This window comes from Dermacentor variabilis, chromosome 3, assembly GCF_050947875.1.
Source record: "Dermacentor variabilis isolate Ectoservices chromosome 3, ASM5094787v1, whole genome shotgun sequence".
NCBI classification, from domain to species: domain Eukaryota; kingdom Metazoa; phylum Arthropoda; class Arachnida; order Ixodida; family Ixodidae; genus Dermacentor; species Dermacentor variabilis.
Genome location: NC_134570.1, coordinates 9985756 through 10009287, shown reverse-complemented (window position 1 = coordinate 10009287; position 23532 = coordinate 9985756). Strand labels below are relative to the sequence as shown.

The window sequence follows — 23532 nt, the reverse complement described above, 5'->3', positions numbered from 1 at the left end:
TGAAAACGTAACGAAGTGTTACTATTTTATTTCGAAGTGAAACCGAAATATTTTTTGTCAGTTTTCAGTTCAACGGGAAAGTCAGGAATCTGGAACAACCAACATCAGGCAACATCAGCATGAGTGCGTATCTGAGGCAGGGATAACGCGAGCGACAGCCGGTCGAGTGCTCCACTAATCTAAGCCTGCCGCTCGATGCACTAGCAGAGTGGCATTGTAGCAAAACCGAAGGCATGCGTGCTGAAGAGCTTATCCTTTTTGTTTTCTGTGGTTACAATGCTTTGTTACCGAAGCTTTAACCTTCACTTAAGTTCCTTTTATTGGAACACGGGTCACGCATTTCGGCGAGTATACTCAATGGTGTACTGCTTCTGACACCATGCTCAGGGCCGAAAAAGAAAGAATGATCCGTAATGGTTCATAATGGTTTTTGTTTGCATGCAAAGATTTTCAAAGCACAGCAATGATAAAAACATAGTAGTTATTGTTCTCACTAATTGAATTATGATTTCTGAGATCATGCTCAGTGCCTTGACTCATGGCACTGCACATGATCTCAGAATTCGTAATTCAATTAGTGAGAACAATAAATACTATGTTTTTATCATTGCTGTCCTTAGAAAATCTTTGCATGCCAACAAAAACCATTATGAACCATTACGGATCATTATTTTTCCGTTCTGGAGCAGCACTTGAATGGAACTTTTTTCAGTGGAACGAAACTAAAACCAGAACAAGAAACATTTCGTTCTGACACCCTGGTAGTGTTGCAGAGCAGAAAACTAACATAGCTGAAAATGCACCTCTTGAAAAAAAATAAGAAACAGAAAGAAAAAAATAAATAGAAGAAAACTGAGAATGGGCAATGTGCACTGACCAATGGAACCAGCTATAGGAATCTCAAATAGAAATAGGCCTCAACAGAGCAGTGTCCCCCCCTAAATAAGAGAACACTTTCACCCGCACGTGGCACCATGTTCACACACCACAGACAGGCACCATCACAGACGGTCCCCGGCTTCACACTTCAGCACGAAACCCATGGATGAAGGGCAGGCCTGTGCAAGTCCGCTTCTGGTATTGCACATAATCTTCACCAAAGAAGGTCAGAAGGGTGATCTCTTCTTCCTCAACCCTCGTCCTAAAGAACTTCCATGATGCAAGAGTATAGGCCACAGTGCAGACTGGGTTGACCAGGACAACCTAAAAACACGGAAGTAGCAGTTGCAACAGCCTGTTCATCCAGTCAAACATCAAACATTAATAGGCCTCACAAGTGTGTAGCGTTGCCAGTTCAACATTACACAAACAATGCAGAAGACAGGAGAAAACAAGGTAGAAATAGCATGTCGTTCATACCTCAGTGCCTGTACTGCACTGCTCATTTCGTCGGGTCTTAAAAAATAATTCGTGTTGCTGCAGCATTCATATGGGGACGGATTACCAGCGAAGCTGTTTAGGCTGCATACATGGGCTGCACACATTACAAAATCATAATTTATTTTTAATATGGCACCACACTGTGCCGACACAAGCACCACTGCAGTCACCAAACCTCCCATGCATATGCTGCAGCCGGGCCGGCATTTCCAATGCACATGACGTTATAACTAAAGTGCAGGCTTCATGCACAGGCGCCGTCGCCACACTCTTTCCCCCTCTCATTATTCGTCAAACAGGATTTAAAAGAAAAAAAAAAAGCACATGAAGGTCAACTTGCTACACTAAGTGCACTTTCTAAAATATATATATATATATATATATATACATTGTTACAGTGAAGTGAAGGAAGAAGTTGAATTAGACTAGAGGAAGACGAAGTCTGGCAGTTGCCTGAACGCCATATACACCATTTATATAAATATATGTTATTTTACACTCGTGGGCCTGCTTTCTTCCCGCAACATTTTGGTGGAAGGTGCGGGGTACAACCATGGAACTTCGCAGGAGATGTCATCTGCCTGCCGCCACAATGGCAAATCAACCAAAACAAGCGACAACGCCTCGGCAACCCGTGCCAACGGTCATCTTCACTCATCCGCGGGACCCGGGGACATTTTGTGGCACGGACAATGCAGACGTCGAGGACTGGCTTACGATGTACGAGCGAGTGTGCGACAACAACAGGTGGGATCCAACAAAGATGCTAGCAAACGTGATATTTTATCTGAGGGGAACTGAAAAGCAATGGTACGACACACATGAAGCTGACCTAACGAGCTGGGATGTCTGCAAAGAAAAAATGCGAGACCTGTTTGGCAGACCTGTCGGTCGTTAGCTGGCAGCAAAAAAAGAACTTGTGTGCCACGCTCAGACGTCCGCAGAATCCTATGCCGTGTACATACAGGATGTGCTGGCCCTCTGTCGCAAAGCTGATGACAACATGACCAAGGCAGACAAGATTGGTCATATGTATATTGAAAGGTATTGCAAACGATGCCTTCAATCTCCTGATGTGTAAGGATTGTGCCACTGTGGATGCAATTATAAAAATGTGCCGATGCTTCGAACAAGCGAAGGGCCGCCGCATCGCTCAAACTTTCGACCGATTGCCCAATACCACCACGACATCATCTTGCGAAGACTCGCCGCGGTTCGTTTAGTCCACAGGACCGGAAGAAATAACGCGCATCGTTCGCTGCGAGCTTGAGGCCATGGCCCCGGCTCCAGTTTGTTCGGACTGTCGGGAAAGCGTACCCGCTATCTCCCTTATACAAGTGGTCATTCGGGAGGAAATAGCAAGTTTGGGCATTCCATCTCTCTGCTCGGTCCGCCATACAAACACCTACCAAATTTCTCCGACCTCTCGCTCCCAGACGCAAAGCTTTCCACCACTCCGTCGCAACCCCCCTGACTGGCGCACAGCGGATGATAAACCCATCTGTTTTAATTGTTCCGGTATTGGACACATCGCCCGTCATTGCCGCAACCACTGGTCGTCGCCTCCTCACTGGTTGTCTCCGAGTCACTACCGCCAAGTACCAGACAATCGTACTTTCTCGCCCTATACGCCGACTAGGAACATCAACGCCGACAGTGCTCCACCAAGATCTAGCCGCTACCCGTCTCCGCAAGGTCGTAGGTCCCGTTCGCCTCTCATTCACCGCTCTTCGTCCCCTTCTGCAACCGGTCGCTTCGCTTCGGAAAACTAGGCGGTGCAGCTCCCGGAGATGAAGCTGCTACTCCGACCCGGCCCACAAATTCTCTGTTGACCCTGCCTACATGTGGAAACCTACTGGACATTGAAGTTGATGGCGTTCCTATTAGATCTCTCATTGATACAGGAGCGCAGCTTTCAGTTATGAGCGCTGCTCTCCGCCGAAGGCTCAGAAAGGTTCTGACACCCACTGTACCATGCACTGTGCGAGTCGCCGATGGGAGTACGTCACCTGTCCTTGGAATGTGCACAGCACGTGTGACCATTGGGGACCATTATACCGTTGTTCTATTTATCGTCCTTGAACACTGTCCTCACGACCTAATTTTCGGCCTTGACTTCCTTTCGAAACACTCTGCCCAAATTGACTGCTCCGTAGGTGTTGTACAGTTAGATCTGCCGCTTCCTGCCGACGCAACCACTTGTGCTTCACACCGTTTATGTTCTGCTGAATTTGCAAAGATGTCTCCACAGGCGGCTACAAATGTCCTCCTGACGCCCTGTCCTCCCGTACCTGATGGCGAGTACGTCGTGTCGCCGCTTACTGACGTGGTTTTGTCGCGTAATATTGACCTACCGAGCACCTTAATCCGGATCCGCGAAAACTGCGCTCGCATGCCCATCCTCAATTTTGGATTTTCGTCACATGTGCTGCCACACGGTATCGCCATAGCGCATACCACTCCTTTGGAAGAATTTCAGACTTCTTTTTTGACCTCTGAATCCTTCCTCAGTACGGACAGACCTTTGTCACCCACTCCTTCGTACTCGACGCCTGCGGACGCCTGCGGTTTCTAAGATGATCGCCCCTGACCTTCCTTCCGAGCAAACAGCAGCTCTTAGTCACCTCCTGTCATCTTATCGGGACATCTTTGATTTGGACGACCGTCCACTTGGCCAGACATCTGTTGTCATGCATCGCATCAACACCGGTGACGCCAGCCCCATTCATAGGCGGCCATATCGTGTCTCCGCAACAGAAAGGGCCATCATACAGAAAGAGGTAGACAGGATGATGGAAAGGACATCATTGAACCTTCCAGTAGCCCGTGGGCATCGCCGGTTGTCTTAGTAAAGAAAAAAGACAACTCATGGTGCTTCTGCGTTGACTAACGTCACCTCAACCGGATAACGAAGAAGGATGTTTATCCCCTGCCTCGCATTGATGACGCTCTTGACTGCCTTCACGGATCCCAATACTTTTCATCAATTGACCTCCGCTCCGGCTATTGGCAGATTAGCGTCGATGAGATGGACCGCGAGAAAACCGCCTTCGTCACACCGGACGGTCTGTGCCAATTTAAAGTCATGCCCTTTGGATTATGCAATGCGCCAGCTACATTCGAGTGCATGATGGACTCGCTCTTGCGTGGCTTGAAGTGGTCTACATGCCTGTGTTACCTCAACGATGTTATTGTGTTTTCGCCGAACTTTGAGAGCCGCCTGCGGCGCCTCACAACCATACTCTTCGTGTTTCGCAGGGCTGGCCTTCAGCTAAACTCCTCCAAGTGCCATTTCTGTCGCCGTGAAATTAACATGCTTGGCCACCTCGTAAATCCAACCTGATCCACAGAAAGTTCATGCCGTGCGAAATTATCCTGTACCTTGTTCAACAAACGATGTCTGTAGTTTTCTGGGCTTATGCTCTTATTTCCGGCGATTTGTGAAAAATTTTGCCGACATCGCTCACCCTCTCACTGACCTTCTTAAGCAAGACGCCTCTTTCTCTTGGGGACCACTACAGGAGAAAGCCTTTTCTACCCTGATTGAGCGGCTTACAACTTCCCCGATTCTCTCACACTTTGACCCTTCTGCGCCCACTGAAGTACGAACTGATGCGAGTGGTCATGGCATCGGCGCTGTCCTCGCTCGGCGTCAACAGGGCCAAGACCGTGTCATCGCTTACGCTAGCCGCCTTCTTCCTATGCCCGAGCGAAATTACTCCATTACTGAGAGAGAATGTCTCGCGCTCGTATGGGCGGTCGCGAAATTTCGACCGTACCTTTTCGGTCGGAGCTTCTGCGTCGTAACCGATCATCACGCCATCTGCTGGCTCTCCTCTTTGAAGACCCAACTGGACGACTTGCAAGTTGGGCATTGCGTCTACAAGAATATACATTTTCTATTATGTATAAGTCAGGGCGCCTGCATAAAGACGCTGACTGCCTGTCCTGCAATCCCGCGGATCAACCGGACGATACCGATGCAGACTTGGACATCAGTGTCCTATCCCTCTCCGGCTTCCTCCATATTGGCGACGAGCAGCGCAAGGATCTTGTTCTTCGAACACTTATGGAACGTCTAAGCTCCTCGCCGAATAACCCGTCCCTTCGGATGTTTACCTTGCGCGATGGAACTTTATACTGTCGCAGCGTTCGTCCTGACGGCCCGGAGCTCCTCCTAGTCGTCCCCAAGCACCTTCGACTCGCCATGCTACAGCAACTTCACGACGCTCCTACTGCTGGACACCTTGGCATCACTCGTACTTACGACCAGCTGCGGTGCCGCTTCTTCTGACCCGGCATTTATCGCTCTGTGCGCCGTTATGCCGCTTCTTGCGACCTGTGTCAGTGCCGGAAGATGCCTGCTATGCCTCCCGCTGGTTTGCTTCAACCAATTGATATACCTACAGAACCCTTCTCCCGTGTGGGCCTTGACCTCCTTGGTCCCTTTTCAATTTCCATCATAGGAAACAAATGGATTGCTGTAGCAACCGATTATGCCACGAGATATGCCATCGCACGAGCGCTGCCAACCAGCTGCGCTACAGATGTTGCCGACTTCTTACTAAAAGACGTCATCCTGCACCACGGTGCCCCTTGCCAGTTGCTGACGGATCGCGGGCGCTACTTTCTATCGAAGGTCGTCGATGATCTGCTCCGCTCCTGTTTTACAGAACACCAGATTGCTACCGCATACCACCCTCAAACGAATGGCCTCACCGAGCGACTCAGCCGCACACTCAGTGAATTGCTCGCCATGTACGTTTTCGACGATCACCGCGACTGGAACGTCGCTTTACCATACATCACTTTCGCATACAACTTGTCCCGTCACAACACTGCCGGATTTTCACCATTTTTCCTTTTGTATGGCCGCGACCCCACCTTGCTCTTTGACACGTTGCTACCTTCCGCAGTACAATCACCCAGCACTGGTTACGCTCGCGTTGCTATTGCCTTAGCGGCCCAGGCCCGAGATGTCGCCCGTCATCGCCTCAAAGTCTCGCAAGCTTCTCAAAAGCCACGCTATGACCTTCGGCACCGAGGCCACCATTTTTCACCTGGTTCCCTTGTTCTTCTCTGGACGCCTTCACGTCGCGTCGGCTTGTAGGAAAAACTACTTTCCTGTTATTCTGGTCCGTACCAGATCTTACGCGAACTGTCCGACGTGACATACGAGATCGCCCCAGTCGGTCAGCCTTCAGTGCCTCCCAACGTAACCAGCAATGTTGTTCACGTCACCAGGCTCAAGCCCTATGTCCTCCCATTAAGTGAGGCTACATAACTTGCACCGAGACGGAGCTACCCCGCCGGGAGGGTGATGTTACGGTGAAGTGAAGGAAGAAGTTGAATTGGACTAGAAGAAGACGAAGTCTGGCAGTTGCCTGAATGCCATATACACCATTTGTAAATATACATTATTTTACACTCGTAGGCCTGCTTTCTTCCCGCAACAATATATATATATATATATTGACACGTGTACTTATCTTTATCGGGCGACCACGTTTCGCCGCCTAAGAAATGTTCTCGCACAGCGCGGGACGCGCCTGCATGTATCCGAAGTTTCTGGAAAGTTATCGTTGCTTCTATCCGCTGTCTGTTGACACCGAACCTTGTGTTATCTTATTTCATCGCGTGACTCGAATGGTGTAGAACTTTGTGGAAGGCATGCGGGTCCCAACGATTAGTCTGGAACATTCGACGATTGCTGTATAAAAGCCGACGTGCTTGACCCGCTGATCAGATTTTCGACGATCACCGACCATGTTCGCTGCTGCCGTCCTTCTTTAAGTGTAGCCTGTTTTTGAGGGCACAAGTTCGCCCAATAAAACGCTCGTTTTGTTAATCACAGTTTTGCTGCCTTCTCAACCGTCACTACCATGTGACAATACACAAAAACACACACACACGTATATATATATATATATATATATATATATATATATATATATATATATAGAGAGAGAGAGAGAGATTTTTTTTCTCTTACAACGATGAATTTATCTGGATGTATGTGGACCCAAGATATTGAACTTATTTTTGGAAAGTGGCGGAGTGCTTGAAACTTGCTTCACCTCCGCCAAGGATCAGCCAGATATTGCACTATCTCTGGGATCAGCCCATGCATTCCTGCCCAAGCGTTGCGATACGGATGTAAGCTGGCCAGGGTACCCCCCTGGGAATGCATACTCAGTATTGCACTATCTCCGGGATCGGTGCACACATTCCTGTTGCTTATACGGACATAAGCCGGCCAGGGTACCTACCCTGGGAATGCATGCGAGGGATGCATACAGGGGCTAGGGGTAAACAGCTCCGCTGTAAAAAAAAATCTCAGTGACTTTCGACAGCGACACAATTAATTACCATTGAAGAAATGTAGCAACAGGCCATATTCCCACCACTGAGACACATCATATATGAGGCATGAAAGCAGCCAGGTTCCTTTCTCATGCTTCCCTATGAACATGCTAGGCCATCTAGTGGCACCACTGAAAAACCTATGCATGGCTTCCGAAATGCATGGTGCAGCTGTGTTGTGCTGCTTTACTTAAAGGAACTTGCGTGATGTGGATTCAATTTCACCTAGCCCCATAAACATTTACATAAGCTTACGTAAAATTCCGTAAGCTCCTAGAAGTTGGCATACACACATTCACACTGCAATGTGAGTGAATCTCCCAAAAGATGCTAATCGCATCAAAAATTAAATGATAGGGTTTAACATGCCAAAAGCGACACATGGGCTATGAAAGATGGCGTAGCAGGGTCTCCGGATTAATTTCAGCCACCTGGGGTTTTTTAACATGCATCTAATTGTAAGCATTATTGCTTGGCACCCCTGCCTGCCATGGCCAGGAATTTAAACCAGCCAGCTGGTGCCCGGCATAGCCACAGAGCTGCCACGGTTGGTGTTGTGTTGCATAATGAAGACAAACATCATGGTGCTGGCAAAAACAATGATGCTAACATTCTGCACCACTGCACTTAGCTATTCAACAGACCTCATTTGTGGCAAAGTTGCCTGCAGAATGAAATTCAATATTATCCTTAAAGGGCCCCTGAAACGGTTCGGACAAATTTTGTAGACGCGTAGGATACAGCTTAAGTGGAACATTCGCACCACAATTTAAGTGAAGCGTTACGTATTAATGGAGCTACAAGCGATTAGAAGCTACCCTCCTCCCTAGCCATGCTTTTCCTCCTCAACTCGCTCGCCGAGCGAGTGGGGCTAAGCTCCGCCTTCACTGGTTCAGCGTCACGATGCGACGTCACATCGTCCACTTCCGGTTGTTTTGGAGCCCGCCCCCGCCCGCGCGAGACCGCTCCGCTAGCCGCTTGGCCGTCGACCCCAAGCGAGAGCTATCGAAGCAGCGTGCGTTGCGAGCATTCTGTCGTAGCGCCGAACGTGTCTTGTATTCCGGTAACCACAGGCAAGCTGGTCATTTCGGCAAATGACTGCAGGCATAAACTCAAGCTGATGAAGGAAGTTTAGCGTACACGTACGTGAGCGGCCTGATCGGTCTGCGCGGTCGATACACTTGTTGGTGCAGCGCTTAACCAGCCAAACAAAGCGCTAATATTGCTCTAACCAAGTGTAAAACATTTTAAACATTTATAAAAACAACGTGTTACACTCCTGCGAAAAATACACACCAGCAGCAAAGAAGAATACACTTCGTTGCTGCTACTGTGTATGGTTGAGCTGTGTGCCACCAGGTGGCTGCACCGTGCAGACCATTCGCATTTGCCCTTCCGCTCATCTCATGGCTCATCCCGTTACGGCAAAGTCAAGCGGCCAGACTCTGTCCCCTTGCGCTTGCGTTTTCCCTAATACCGGACTCGGGAAACGCTATTGCGTTAGTAATCTTCCGGTGTAAAGTGACGGCCACAAACGCGCAAATCCTGGCGCCGATCGGATAGCGGCAGTCCGATGCGCAGCAGCCAGTTCGCTCGTACGCTGCCTTGCAGAGGGACACGATGTCGCAGCTTGACATATTGCCAGTCGCTACGTTTGCAGTCCACAAGGCAACAAAGTCGAATCATAGTGCTCGCGAAAAGACTGAGACCGACTCTGACCGCGGCGCTCTCTTTAAAATGGAGTACGTTGTAACACAAGCAGACGACACATGCTGTGTGCCGGAAGTGCTTAAGTGTACTGAAAGATTATTCTTGTGCATTCTCTTTATGTTACTTTCTTTTGATAAAAACAAATTAACTAACATTCAAACTATTACGAAGATCATTTGTTTACCATAAAGTTGGAAAAATTATCGATCACGCGCCCTTGTCAGCCAATCGGATAGCTCGCCCCACTGACGTCGTGTGGGTGATTTCGGTCATATGGGTAGGGGCGGCTTAAAATTCCGCCGAGCAGTGCGCTGCGATCGGCAGCGATGTGCATATTTAAAACCTTATAATAAATTACACGCTTTACGCGGAGCACTTATATGTGTCAATTAATGATCAGAAGGACCTACTCTAACGACTCAATACATTTGTAGAAAATCGTCAAAAGCGTTTCAGGGTCCCTTTAATGCCTCAATGGTGTTACCTCATTCTCTTTACAGCTTTGCTGACTTGAACAAAAGAAAAAGAAAAATACAATGGGGAATCTGTCAAGGTACTTGATGACAACCTAAGAATTGAGTACAAGCTGTGCCTGCAAAACTGCGCTGCACTGGCACTCTGTGGCTCTAAGCTGCTAGACCTGCTAGTTCCCGGGAGACACCAATAATGAAAGAAATTTGCCTTCAACACGACATAACGAACATGGGCTAACATAGTGGGCTGGCTCATCTATACAGATTCGCTCAGTTGGCCAATGGTGTGCTTGTCAATGCATTGTTAGGTTGTCAATGATTATAGGCACGCCCTGTGCCTGTAACTATGGCAATGAAGTGAAACTCGTACCAAAATCATTCCACTGTCATCCCTATGGAATCTGCATTGCTGGTCCCAACTGCAATACTAACTACGAAGAGGGTGGCAAAAAGAAAAAAAAAACATTCACTACTGAACTTGCACTAACCATAAACTATGTGGCCAAATATTTAAGCATAGTACACACAAGTTTCCAAGTTGACAATAAAATAAAAACTATTGACTGATTGATTGAATAAGCAAGGATGCAGGGCACATACAGTGTCATTATGATCTGATGTTGTATCAACCAAGCACTCAACGGTAAAATATAGCTAACATTATGCAAACAAACTTGCAAAGGCGGCACAGCGAACAGTAAAAGCAGGTTAACTTTTCAAAAAAGTGATAAAATAAAGCTATGATTAAGTTGCACAAAACTTCCGTTAAGTACTTTTACTGTGTCAACAATCAGAAATGCTCCACCCTATTTTTCTGTCTGAATCTTTGTTCTTTAGCTTTAGTAAGGTTAGATGAATATGGTTGTAGTCATTGATAAAATTGAGGAATAGTCTACGTGGTCAAATTTTGTGTGTGTGTACCTGCATGCACGTACGTGTGTGTGTGTGTCAAGCAAACTTTTTTTGTGCAGCAGAAGCTAGAAGTGTGGCATGTCTCACAGCAAACAAGAAGCATGTTAATCATTCAACTCATTTTTTTTCCGTCTATAGTTCTCGCGATTGGACATCATCATGGCAAAGCATGAGGGATGTACTTTCAGTTAATTGCCTTCAGTAACACTTTCACCTAAAATATTTCATGCGATGCATTGTATGTATTATCAACATTCACATATAGCCAAACCCCACCGATATGATTTTGAGGGGATGTCAGAAAAGAATGTACGATCCGGGTAAATGTAACACCCAATAACACTTGTGGCTGTACTATTGATTAGACAAAAAGCTACTCTCACACACCTTTATTTGAAGTTGAATCGGACGGCAACAAGTTACTGACAACCCACTCAGTAGAAGTCATTATTGCAGCCCGGCGGTTAGGCTGAACGTTAAACCCATTTTTTAGAGCGGTCATACCTGTGAATCACACTAAATGAAGTTTTATCATAAGAAACCAACAAACACTGACACCAAAGGCAACATAGGGGAAATTACTTGTGCTTAATAAATGAAATAACGGAACGATAAATTAATGGAAATGAAAGTGGATGAAAAAACAACTTGCCGCAGGTGGGGAACGATCCCGCAACGTTTGCATTTCGCGTGCAAAGCTCTACCAATTGAGCTACCGTGGCACCGTTTCCCCATTCACTTTCGTGGGTATTTATGTTTCCTAGCAGAACCCTGGAAGTGCTGGCCAGCGCAACCACTAACAGGCCTTGGCGGCAAATGTGGAACATCCTTTCTGCCGCAGGCGTCGCGAAAACGTGATCTTTTTGAGTGATGGCAACCGGTCATAAACCCACATATGCTGCCTGAAGGCACCAATGTTGTTGGATTCGAGGCCCTCGTTATGTAATAAACGAGAAAAAAGGTTGTTAACTGAGGGGCCCGATTTTTATTAGTCATATCATAAGAAGCCAACAAACACTGACACCAAAGACAACATAGGGAAAATTACTTGCGCTTCGGTTGTGGGATCGTTGCCCACCTGCAGCAAGTTGTTTTTTTGTCCACTTTTATTTCCATTAATTTATCGTTTCTTTATTTCATTTACTAAGCACAAGTGATTTCCCCTATGTTGTCCTTGGTGTCAGTGTTTGCTGGCTTCTTGTGATACGACTAATAAAAATCAGGCCCCTCGGTTAACGCCCTTTCTTCTCGTTTACTACATTAATTTTGTAATTTCCACATGGTGCTTGGGTAGAAACTTCTATAACAGCCTCTTTTTGAGTACTTATAGCACTTTTTCAGTTTCTACACAGCATTGCATATTGAAGTTCACCACATAGTATCCGTGAAATTAGGTGTGAGGTGTCCATCTCCTCGCGGCTCTAGCCGTCATGAGCCATGTTGAAATTGTCAACCAGCAACAATTTGAGCATGACAATAGGGATCCTTCTTCACTGCGCAGTAGGTTCTGTGAAGGGATTGTTTTCAGCGGCAACATGCAGTGGTGAGTGCACTTGTCACTGATGGTCGATGCTGTGTCAATGGTGCACCATAGCAAGTTTTGGACGTAACAATCATGCAGAGGGAAGCTTATACCGTGACCCTATGGAAACTAAATGGAACCTGTGCTTCTGAGCATAACAGCAGGAAAAAAGTAACAAACAGGAACATATGATGCTGTACGTGATAGAATTACTGCTTTCCATCCTGTAAATGCACAACATAATTGGAAAGCTAGCCTCTCCAGGATCCATTAAATCTCTCTCCAATACGAAAACAGTGCTAGTCACACGCCTGTGCATGAAAAAGATTATTCTGCCATGTCTCCCTTAACTCGTTCATCCAAGTTATGCATGTGAAAGTAAAGCGATCAATCACAGACGTGGCTTCAGTTTCATATCTTGCATGCAGCAAGGCAATGCACACCAGGCAACACACATCTCAAAATCAAACTTGTATCGAAACAGGCTCAGTTTCAATGCATTTGCAAAAACAGAGATATCACAAGGAAAGGGGAGTACCTGGGTGCCAATGGACCACAGGAACCAGCCGACATAAGATGGGTGCCGACAGAGGGCATACACGCCATGGGTGACCAGCACATGCCCTTGCTCTCGGTGGTTCTGTATGATGTGGTTGAAGTTGGTGCCTGCTGTGAGCATGGCTGCTTTACGCAACCCTTCACCGAGCACGCACATTGCAAGGCCCATGTAGCTGACCCACCATATCTGCTTCATGCCTAGAACAAAGCAATGAAAAATGGGAACAAATATAACAAATTAGGGACAAAGTGCCAAAACTCAGGAACAAATTTCGCCTCACCATAATACAATGGTTTAACAAGGTTAAATGGCTACTGCAGAAGAGTTGAAGCTTCTGAGGATGATCTTCCAGCTGTTCTCTACTACTTAAATTATTGGAATTGAACACTTACAGGCTTTCTTTATAACGAAAAAAAGGAAAAAGAGCGATAGCCATAAGATTGCATGACTGCGGAAGGAGATGCACAATTTTGCCTCAACATTTGTGGCATTTCATAGAATATTTGCATGACTTGATAATATAGCTAATTTTGTCATACATGTTGCTGAACTGTTTAAAGGCATCAAATTTTGAGTTTTTATATTTTTATCCTTTAAGCTCTGATCAAATAATTCGGTATTGTCCATATATTCCTAGTCTATGTGCTTACTGTGTTTCAGTATGGGGCAATATTAATTTTTCACATTTGTTCTTTCTGCAAAAGCTATGCAAAGCCAAGTAACTCGACTCATCACAGTGTGTTTCATTCCTTTGCTACAACTTGCTGCATGCACCTGTGATTTCTTCCTTTTAACACCAGCTGTTTATTCTAAAAATGTTGGTTGTCATCTGTAAACTAATTCACCATATGCACATATAGAATGTGTTACCTTTTGCCACCTTCACAACACTAATGTTACTAGATTCTCTCAGCTACAAAATATTCTCCAAGAGGTACACCATAACTACTGAAAGTTTACTAGTTTGTTTGCTGGCACAGCAGACTGGAATCCCATACTTCATGAAATTAAGTAATAAAGAAATGCCAAGATATCACAATATCGCATATGCTTTCCTCAGCAAAGTATATATTGGTAGGGGCATTCTAAAGGCAAGAGGGGGGTAAGGCGGGTAGGCAGGGCAACGACCGAGGTTGGGTTAGTGGTGTTTGGATCGCACCGCTGGTACGATCTGTTGGGAACTCGGTGCTGACGCCCGTGGTTGTACCTGGGTCGCAAGCCCCAAGGGTAGCGTTGGCCTGGCGGCCTGGGGTACAACTGGAAGCATCCGAAGGTCCCGGCAAAGCAAGAGTCGACTGGTAACAACAAAACAACTTGTTTATTTTAACATCGCAAAGAGTTGGCGGTCAGGTTGACCGAAGTAGAGAGACGGGAGAGCACTTTACTCAACAGAAGAAATCGGAGCCCTCCTTTTTGGCGTCCGGGGGCAGCTGTTTTTATACTCTCGCAGTTGAGGGCAAGAAGGAACCCCTCAATAGACGAGCACGTGAATGTACAATGGGCTAATGGTGACGCACACTGTCGTAGCGCTGCCGGTCGGGCACAATGACTGTAATGAGAGGGTGATCCCTGCTTTCGCATCGCCTGGTTCGGGCACAATGACTGGAAGGAGAGGGTGATCCTTTGCGGTCGCATCGCCGCAGTCGCGCCTGGAAACACCTGGCGGGGAGCGTTGCGGCGACGACGATCGGGCCAAAATGTCTGCCGCCCCGCCGCAGTCGCGCCGGCAAAACCACGTGTCGCAGGCGAAACGCAACAGTGGCAAGGGTGTAAAATTGAAAAGAAAGGTGTCTGTTCAATGTCGGTGGAGGAATTTGCGGTAGCGCCATGTCAGCCGGTTGGCGTGTCACCGGGTGATACTCGGCCGGTGAACAGCACACCTTTCTTTTCAATTATACTCCCTCGCCGCTAACACACCCCTGGTCATTGGCATGCCCACCCGCATTATACCCTCTTCCCTTTAGAAAAACCCACTTATATATACTGTGCCGAGGAAAGAATATGTGATATGTTGGCGTTCCTTTATTACTTAATTTCATGAAGTAAGGGATTCCAGTGTGCCATGCCAGCAAACACGGCCATGCATTTTTTCATAGAAGGTGCCTGGACGACAGGCTTGTCTCGCCCATCCGCCTTACTCCCTCTCCCCTTTAGAAGGGCCCTACCTATATATACTGTGCCGAGAAAAGCATATGTCACCTTGAGAGAGCCAAGTCCACTTGTCAAAACATTGGCAAGTGGACTTTGTTCCTTGTTCCTTGTTTTGCTCATCATCTTGAATTTCCATCTCCCGCCTTCTCCGTGTTTTTCCAACATATCACATAGCTGTTTAAAGATTCATTACTTTGTTTACATGACTCCCTATAATTAGTCTTTTCTGTGAGAGAGAGAGAGAGAGAATAAACATTTTTATTGGGTGAATGCAGCTTTGGAGAGGCGTCCTCATTCCAGAATGCCTTGAGCTCGGGCCGTGTCCTGGGCTCTTGCAATCAGCCGTTGCTGATCCTCGAGGTCGGAGCTGGCCAAGGCTCTCTCCCAAAGTTCATTAGTGGGGTAAGGGTTCGGAGGATTTAATGGTGCCGCTCTGCAACCAGCTACCATGTGCCTGAGGGACCTGGGCTCTGCGCAGAGGCAGCATTGCGGAGAGAATTGTGTAGGGGCTATGAGGCGATTTCTGGTTGGGTGGGGGAATGTATTAACCTGTAGAGCTCGGAGGAATCGCTCCTGCTCTCTAGGTAGTGACTTGTGTGGGGGTGCATATGTTCTGCGGGCTAGCTTGTAATGTTGTGTGATATCTTGGCACGAGATTAAAGGGTGCATGCTCTCGGGTTCAGATTCCTCGGCGTCGGATCGGTGGGTCAGATGTCGAGCCAAGTCGTTGGCGACCTCGTTGCCAGGAATGCCGTGATGAGCTGGCGCCCAGATGATCACGACTGATCTCATTGGCGGCTTTTGATTGATGATCTGGAGCGTAATGGTATGAATTCTGCCGCAAGCAAAGTTGCGGCATGCCTGTCGGGAGTTGGTCACTATGACTTCAGCCTCTGTTTGGGAGAGCGCGAGGGCTACGGCCGCTTCCTTGGCTTGGAGGTGATTGTTTTGTGTGAGCGAAATGCTGCTCTGATGTTCTTTGTTGACGACTATGGTGGCTGTTGTGGCTGTGCGTCTGGGATAAGAAGCCACATCCGTGTAGGCTGTAGAGGGTAAAGTCCCGTATCGCTTGTGTATGGCCAGGGCCCGAGCCTCCCTTCGCTCTGCGTGGTGCACTGGGTGCATGTTGCGAGGTAGAGGACGTACGGTGATGTTGCTCCGGATGGCACGGGGCACGGAGTAAGACATATAGGAGGTGAAACTCCCATCAGCGCGAGCGAGCGCGGGCGACCAGATAAAGTCACAATTGTTGTATGCGCCAACGGGGCCATATACAGTGGCGGCGCCATGCGGCGCGTCGTAGAAGCCGCAGCGAAAAAAAAAAAAAAAATGCAGCGCCCGGACAGGCGGCTCCAGCCACTCCGGCGCGCTCTCAACGGCGGTAATTTCTTTCCAGGCCGCCAGCACAATAACGGCTCCGCGGGCTTGTGACCTTTTCTGGTCGCCGCAAACAGCGGAATTTCCACTCCTAAATATTTCTTGCTCCGTGGCACGGGGTAAGCTCACAGTCTGAGGCGGCAGATGGCTCAGAGGGGCAGAGAGCCCCAGGCGTAAGAGAATGGACTTCCCCGCTTTTGTAACCGCCAGTCTTGTTCGCCGACTGGATAAATGTGCCTCGATCAGCTCCTTGGCCGTGTTGAGCATGCCTAGTCGTAGTAGGCCTTTTGTGAGCGTACTGATTGGCAGGCCCATCGCCTGCTTATATGTCTTTCTGGTCATTGCGTTGATTTTCTTGAGTTCTGTCGTGTTGAGTAGTGCGTATGGAATAGCGTAAGTTATTCTAGACACGACGAAGGCTTGGACAAGCCGAAGCGTGTCCGCCTCCCCCATGCCTCTTGTCTTGGTTGTTATTCGCCGGATCATGTGGGTAACTTGGGCTGTTGTGTTCTTAAGCTTGTGAATTAAAGGGAAGCTGAAGAGTCTGTCGAATTCAATAAGACGCTCATATACGGATGCGGGAACCTTATAAACCATGTAGGTAAAATTTGGGGTTTTTTTTTTCAATTAGGAGCGACGTAATCGTCGGTTAAAATTGCGCTGTAGCTCCGCCCCCCGTCGAATGCCGAGCGCTGCTGCTGACGCTGACGATGCGAGCGGAGACTGGAAACCGCGGTGTTGTGACGTCAACTCTAGTGTTTTGTTCCTTCGCAGCCTGCGCGACCGTGCCTGACCGTGCTTGTTTCTGCGTGCGTGCCATCGTAATCTGCTTCGATCGACCTTGCATTCCTTTGTTGGTGCGTCTGCGTGTATGTAGAGTGGTCTCACGTAGCCGACGGAATTTGCTGCCTTTACGACTTCGGTTACGAGTAGTGTGCGGATGGCGCACAGATGAAGGTCACTACATGTACTGCATGAACCGGGAAGCTTTTCACGCGTTTAAACCGTCTTTGTAGATTGCCGACAGCTTTGGACAGCGCACAAATGCCGACGATCGCATCCCCGCTTACGTTCCACGAGGAGGCATGCAGGAACACAACACTACAGTTGTTTGACCGGAAACGAGCTCACTAGATCGGCGAAAGATCGGCGAGATCACTAGATCGCTTTGCAAAAAACATACTCACCAAAGAGCATATCCAACACGAGGAGATCCCAAGACTTCGCTTTCGTTCGCGTCGAAAGCACTGCTCGCACCAGCATCGTTTGCTTCTTCGAGAGGCCGGCTCTTCGAAATCGGCTCGTACATGTAGGGAGTAACGCCGAACTCCTCAGAAAAACGTAGTCTCTCTAAATTTTACATTACCGTCTCAGAAAAACAGCACCAAACTACCTGGCACCGCGCTTCATGTGTAGCGGCAGCGGTCGGTCACTAGAGTTGACGTCACGAGGCGCCCGACCAATCACAGGCGGAAACGAGACGCGCGAGCTGGGCGTGTCCGCTGCTGCACTTTTCGTCGAAATAAAATATATTTGCGCTTTCTTTCGCTCAATTTCGATACGACATTCAAATTCGGAGGGTTGAAAACCATTATGTACACATGTTCACTCATTTTTTCTGGAAAACCTTTCAGCTTCCCTTTAATATTGTATTGGTGCGATCCGACTGGAAAGCCATTTCCAATATCTTTACGCTCTGAGACGGAACGATGGTGTGTCCCTCCAGTTGTATGTTGATAGTGGGCGAGTCGGATGCGTGCTTCTTTCGTGGTTAGACCAGGAGTAGCTCCAACTTTTATGGTTTTGCAATAGTTTCTTTCTAGTTTAGTTCCGTAGTTTAGGTTTCAGTCTGTCCTCAGTCTGCAGTCGTTTTAGTGGAATTGTTTTGTAATCGTTTGTGTTGTTACGTGTGTACACAATGAACCAATTTTGTTTGTGTAACATGTCCTGTTCCATTTTCATTAACCCTGAAAGGCACTTTGCATACAATTGTGTACACCAAAATAGTGCATCAACAACAAAAGCATTGATGAAAGTAATGATATTTAAAATGTGTTGTGTACATTTTGAAACACTTCTGATTGGAATAGTGCTGCAAGTTTGAATAAAAAGTGTGAAATGTTTTATTAAAGTGAGTAGGAAGTAGATGGTTGGGTGGTGTTGCTCAGTGAATGCCCATATGTAGCAGGTTCACTTGTTTCATCGTTTTTCACAATGTTTAGAACCAGGCATTATTTTTAAGTGGCTCGATAGGTGCTTTTCAAGTTTTCTGGACATGAAACAGTTAATGCTATTATGTTTGAGGTTCCTGTAGCAAGTTTTTGCATGAAGTCCACATTTTGTAAAGTTGACAAAACTCACTAAAGAACTGAAAATTCGTCATATATTCTGTAGCTGTATGCTCTTGATTCTGAAGATGCAAGAAATGTGGTGAAAGTAAGTTTTCAATCGACAGAATTAATCAGTGCCTGAAAGGATTAAGCAGCTTGCATTTTCTATTTCAGTACAGTGGGCACAGCATGAAGCAGACAAGACACATGCAGCACTGCCTGTCTTGTCTACTTCACGTTGTCGTCTAACAAGCCCAACTTTCTGCACTTCTATTTCAGTGTTACTTTATCGCTTATCGTTTTTTATAGTGCTCGCTATAGTCTCTAGGCTTAGAATAACTTATACGTGCAGTGCACATGATAACCACTATTGGCTGCATTTGATCAAATGTTTCCCCATGTGAAACTGCCACCAACAGGGGCATGCAGTTAAGATGTGGCAGCAACACAGACAGCTGTGACTAATGCACTGAAGAGCACCCTGTATGAAGCTTTCTCTGCTTGCTTCCATGGCACTAGAAACAGAAGCAGCTGTGCATAGGTAGCCAAAGGAACTACTTTGACAAAAACCTAGTCATTAGTTTGTAAGCTCAATAAATTACTCTTTACAAGTTCAGCCCTGATAGCATGCATGTTTTTTTTTGTCCGGGGAGGCTACTTATGATGGCTAGGGCATTAGTCTCAATGTGTTCGACAAAGGTTACATGGACTTACCAGGAGCAATGTACCTCTCAATGAGAAATTCCAACCAGCTGCATGCTGCTGCTACACCATATTCCCGACTATGGTTGAGCAGAAATGAGTCGAGAGTCAGTGACTTGGGATTTGTGACTGCTGTTACAAAGTACTCAGAGAAGTGGAAGCCACTAAGCAGTGCCAGGTACCAGCCAAATACCCGCCACGAGTCAGATCCATGGACACTAGTGAGGATTCCAAGCCCCGTCCCTGTGCCAAGCAATGCAGCTCTCCAAACAACCTTTAAGAAAAGAGAACAGCCCAGCATCAGAGTAAATTACCGAGAAAGTCGCTAACTTTAGCGAGTTTCTTGGTCATCGTTATCCATCAGCTTTTTTAGAGTCTTAAAGTGCCCCTCACCAGGTCCGGCAGTTTTGATCTGATAAGCGCAGAGCATACAATGCACGCTAACGATTGTGTTTGCAAAGAAACACATCACTACGCACTGCGGAAAGGTCTGAAATTTCAATGCGAACGCCATTTTCCCTTTCCCTCGTGGTGACTGCGCTCCATGCCGGATGGTGACGTACTGGTGTCCTGCGCCTACGTATTGATGTCCGCAATGTGACGTCGCTCGTGGTGACACGTGACTTCAATTATTCAAGGCAACGTCTGTTATTGTGATCTGTCGCTTGAATTGACGAATTGAAGTTTAGAGAAATAATAAAACACACAAACGGAATGTCTGTATGTTTTCTGTTTTACTTCGCACCAAAGCAAGAGAGATGTGCTTCCGCTTCGTCTGCTTGTTCCCATGGTTATGCAGTCACATGTGCAGATACCAAAACTATGCCTTTTTCTACCGTGTTCCAGCATGTGATCATGGTCTGCAATCTGCATGTTCTGCCTCAGTATTCATGTAGCACTTAATTATGCCACTAGTCATGTGCCGTTGTGCACAGCGCGCTAAATCGTGCGCTGTGGGAAATGAGACCATCACAACAGCCTGCGCGCAACGCCATCAGCGGAGGTGCGCAGCGTCGAAAAAAAAACAAAAACAAATGCGGGGCCCATGACGTATGTGTCATGCGATCCTCGAGGTCCGATATGGGAGAACACAGGGAAGGAATTTCGCTTGCGGAGGCTAGACAGAGCGGGTGGAGAGAGTGTTCCGCTTTGCAGTGGAGCTCGCCTGCTGAAATCATTGGTTCACGGCACTGAAATATTTCTATCTTGGCTATTAATGAGCCGATTTGAAAAATTTTTTGCGGCAGAACACTCCCTAGAGGACGCATAACTTCCAGCGTATAACGAAAATTTGCTATGAGGCCTGGTGAGGCACCCTTTAATGACCTTATTAGTGACTTTCTTAGTTGCATAAATAGCCAGTAAATTGCTCTGGTAGAATTCCTCATCGCCCCCATTGTATATGAAGTGGAATATGTGTGCCTCCATTTGCCGCTACTTCTAAAGACATACCAAATAGCTTATCACTAGTGGGTCATATTGGTGCATCAAAGCTGGTTTTCTAAACAAAGCACAATTTTGAGATATGCCACCATTTCGGAAAATCTGTGGGGTTCTTTGCTCTTTTCACATTCACACTATTGAGTAACTACTACTGGAGGTAATAGCTATAGCTTCAAAAATATTCAGGAAGAAATGACGGAACAATTAAACAAAGACAACACGAATTATTGAGTAAGTCATCATTATTACCATTTAGTGACTTTTCGCTGAAATTGAGACACTTTCAAGCCATGAGCCCGCAACTTTGTCCAAAAAGAAGCCTCTGACACTGGATAACACCCATGCTTATATGCAATGAATTACATGTAATTGCAATAATATTTTTTAGCAGTATTGCGATTGTTTGGTTACATTTTTTTATTTACTCATTTACAGAATACCTACATTGCAAAGAAGGCATTACATAAGGGGAACCAGTGTAGTAAAAGAAATTGTGCTATCAAGCTCAAAATAATAATTAAAACAAACAGGCTCAGTAACACTCACCATAATTCAATTACGTTTTCCAGCAACCAGTTGCTGCACTAACAAGACAAGTTGTAACAAGCCATGCAGCTTTGGGCATTTCGATTTGGTGGGACCCCACAGCAGAACAGCCACGGTCATGCCACACAGCATGGGCGCGCACATGTTCAGACAGGCGAACTTGGGACGCTCAGTGGTTGTTTTTTACCTTAATGGCTGACAAATTGAACTGGCACAGTGGCTCACCGGCAACGACCATTTTGGACGTTGATACCTACTGACAATTTTTCTTAGTTTTTCATTGGCCCTACCAAAAGTGCCTTCTCCAAACCTCAGCAACAATGGCGCACTGCACTTCAGAGGCAATCACTGTGGCACTGAATAACCTCAATATTGTATGCAAGGTGTTTGTACATTACAACAGTGCCCTTGACTCTAGCGTGCACATCGAGTTAGTTTTCGGTGTCGCTGCCTGATGTCTTCACAAGAAAACAAGAGACGATGACTGACAAAAGTTTTCAAAAGTAATTCTTAGTGAAAAACAATGTGTGAAGGGCTGCAGAGGACACACGGAAAGAGCCAGGAAAGGTCATTCTGTTTACTGTATTTGTGCAATATTAGTAATAATTTAAGTAAAGTAACATAAATTAATTGGTTACATTTTAGTAATTGCTTCATTACTTTTGTGGGGCAGCACTTGGTCACTGCAATCGAATACATTTTTGAATAAAGTGAACATAACCAGTTACTTTCCTCTGTAACATGTACAAGTCTGCCATCACCTTACAAGTATTCATTCAGCTAATGCAATGAGGGAGTTATGGTCACAGTATGTGCAATCACAATGGGGAAGAAATTCACTTTTCTCTCCCACCGGCGACTGCTACTTGTGGCAGCAATGCAAGTTATTAAATATATTTGCAAGCACGAGGGTACGAGTCAGTCAACCATAACAGAACTTTACAGCATCGTTGCAGTCAACAGCGATACTTAGCGAGATTTGCGAGTCAGTGCACATTCAACTTTACGTTGAAAGCAATTCCTACATGGTCATTTTCAAGCAAGTGTGGCTACTATCTTGCTTTAAATTTTGGGGTTCTACACACCAAAACCACAACACAATTATGAGGCACGCCGTAGTGGGGCATTCCGGATTAATTTTAGACACCCGGGGTTCTTTAACGTGCACCCAATGCACGGTACACAGGCGTTTCTGCATTTCGCCTCAGTCGAAATGCGGCCGCTGCTACCGGGATTCGATGGCACGCTTTCGGGCTTAGCAGCGCAATGTCGTTCGGAAATTTCAAAGGACTTCCACGACGACGCAACTGTTCCTGCGACATGGTCTGCTCCAATGAGAGTGATGCTATGTTATGCACTTCAAGCAGTGACTGGCTGCTTTTCTTTTTTTGAGCTCGAATTGTTCAGCAGAATTTAGCCAAGCATCAACTCTTGTAGTACTTCATGTGCTGTCAGAGCATAATTAAATTAAATTGTAGGGGGCTAAGAGGGACGCCGTTGTAGGGGCTCCGCATCAACTTTCACTACCTGGGCACGTGCACTGAAATTTGCGCGGCACACGAGTGCTTTTACATTCCGCCCCGACCGAAATGCGGCTGCCGCTAATCGAACCCGCAGCGGTGGGTGCTGCCGGAGAAAGCGACACCAACACACGTGAGACCTCGCAGGCAGAAGAAACTTCGTTACTAGTTGCTGCATCAGTGCAATACACATTCGTACAGTGCCATTATCTTTCAGGCGCAACCGAGTGAAAGAATATTGATCCGATAATGAGTGCGCAAGCATCCATCCAACATACCTTGTAAGCATTTCCACGGGGTTTGTAAAATATGTACAGGACACCGTGAATACACGTGGAGTACACCGTTGAGAGCAACAGCCAGTAATCTTCGACAACATAGTAAAGCAGCTGACCTAAGGCACCAATAAGAGAGATGAGCACGACACTCGCCGCTAAACAGAAGCAGTAAAGGCTGATCCTCCCATTCGTGCTAAGCGCCATGATTGATGCGTTGCGGCCGCCAACCGCGTCTCCTGCACGCTGGTTCATGAGCAGAAACTTTG

General features: G+C 46.8%; 1 protein-coding gene across 1 annotated transcript; it reads right to left on the bottom strand.

The window, feature by feature from the left end:
- Icmt (isoprenylcysteine carboxylmethyltransferase ste14) lies at positions 1-23498 on the bottom strand. The gene is made up of 4 exons (XM_075684164.1): positions 23267-23498; positions 19492-19753; positions 12899-13116; positions 1-1203 (listed from the first exon to the last, which is right to left on the bottom strand). The coding sequence occupies exons 1-4, from the start codon at positions 23468-23470 to the stop codon at positions 1021-1023; spliced, it is 867 nt and encodes a 288-aa protein (XP_075540279.1). The 5' UTR covers positions 23471-23498; the 3' UTR covers positions 1-1020.
- Between the last annotated feature and the right edge of the window lie 34 nt (positions 23499-23532).